Source organism: Gavialis gangeticus, unplaced genomic scaffold (assembly GCF_001723915.1).
Source record: "Gavialis gangeticus isolate Ggan-Ray unplaced genomic scaffold, GavGan_comp1, whole genome shotgun sequence".
Taxonomy (NCBI): domain Eukaryota; kingdom Metazoa; phylum Chordata; order Crocodylia; family Gavialidae; genus Gavialis; species Gavialis gangeticus.
The window spans coordinates 55,813,963-55,815,328 of NW_017729029.1; the positions used below are offsets into that span (position 1 = coordinate 55,813,963).

The following is a 1,366-nucleotide window of genomic DNA, read 5'->3' on the forward strand; positions in this document are numbered from 1 at the left end:
TGGGGGGGGGGGGGGGGGGGGGGGGAAATTCTCCAACATTTTTTCAGTACAGGGTTAAAATATAAGGAAAGAGGGGACCCTTGGTTTGAATACCAAAATTGCCACAGGAAGTTATGATGCCAGAGGAACCGCTGTCACTTCAAGGCATGGCCCCAGGTTACTTTACCTTCCACCTCTCTGAGCACTTCTTGGAAAACTCTGCAAAGTTGACTGGGACTTCTGGGTTCTTTTTCTTATGTTCTTCACGGCAGGTCTGCACAAAGAAGGCATAAGCAGACATCTTTCCCTTCGGCTTCTTCGGGTCACCTTTAGCCATCTTGACTCTGCAGAAATAGGGAGGAAAGGGGGAAAAAAAAAAAGTCTAGATTTATATACAATTGTCTCCATCAGCAATGAGGAAACTCTGGTTGAGTTTGGATGTAGTAGTTCTGCCTTCAGGGCCTGGGTCAGCTTCAAGCAAGCTGAGAAACTGGACACTTAGGTCTATATGCGGGGGGGGGGAAGTTTCCTAGAATTTTTTATTATGATATATTTTATATTTCTATTTTGTCTACATATAATCACTTTTTTTTTTTTTTTTTAAATATATGAAGGGGTTACGTGTATTTTAGCCAGCTGTCACATTAGTGCTTGAACAGTATATGCAGTGCCAGCCTCTGACTTCTTCCTTGAGGAGAGCCAAGTTCACCTATAAGTAGTTGTCAACCAAGTGAGACAGCCAGACCGACATCTCCCTTGTTATGAATGCAATCCCCTGGCTTACAAAGGGGAAAAAAAAAAAAAAAAAAAAAACCAAAAAAACAAAAAACCCCAAAACCCCAGCGTGCAGTAATGGTCAGCCTCAAATACCGCATGACCTGCCACGCTCTGCAAGCCAAGTAGCATTCGCTCTTGCTCCACCACGAGCCGGAGCGCAGCCGCGTGCTGGTCAATGCGTGGATGCGATCAGCCAGCCACTGAGAGTGAAGGGAGGGGGGTGGGATGCTAACTTTAGATGGCTTCCCCCCTCCTTGGGCTCATTTCCCAGCCTTCTGCAGCAATACATTGCCTTTATTTATTTTAAAAGGAAAAGCTGTAAAATATTTGAAATATTTAAAAAAATATATATATATATTTTTTAAATGGGGCTACATTAAAGATTTTATAGCCGGCAGGGGAGGGGGAGGATGAGCCGTGCAAATGGGGACTTCATCCAACCCCCCACCCCATCCCCATGGAAAAAATAAATCAGTCACCCCATTAAATAAAGGGGGGGAATAATTCCCCCAAAACACAGAGCCAGGGATGGGACAAGTGGCAAACTTTTGTGGGGGTGAGGTGTGTTTTTCTCTTTTCTTTTTTTTTTTTTTTTTTAAAAAAAAAGCCA

The 1,366-nt window shown here is 43.7% G+C and overlaps 1 protein-coding gene across 1 annotated transcript in view; it reads right to left on the reverse strand.

Annotated features, from left to right (window-relative positions):
* HMGB3 (high mobility group box 3) overlaps window positions 1-1,366 on the reverse strand; it is a 4,915-nt gene that overhangs the window by 2,738 nt on the left and 811 nt on the right. Inside the window, exon 2 of the mRNA XM_019521637.1 lies at window positions 167-323. Within this exon, the coding sequence (XP_019377182.1) occupies window positions 167-316 (150 nt within the window). The 5' untranslated portion in view covers window positions 317-323. The remainder of the gene's footprint in view (window positions 1-166; window positions 324-1,366) is intronic.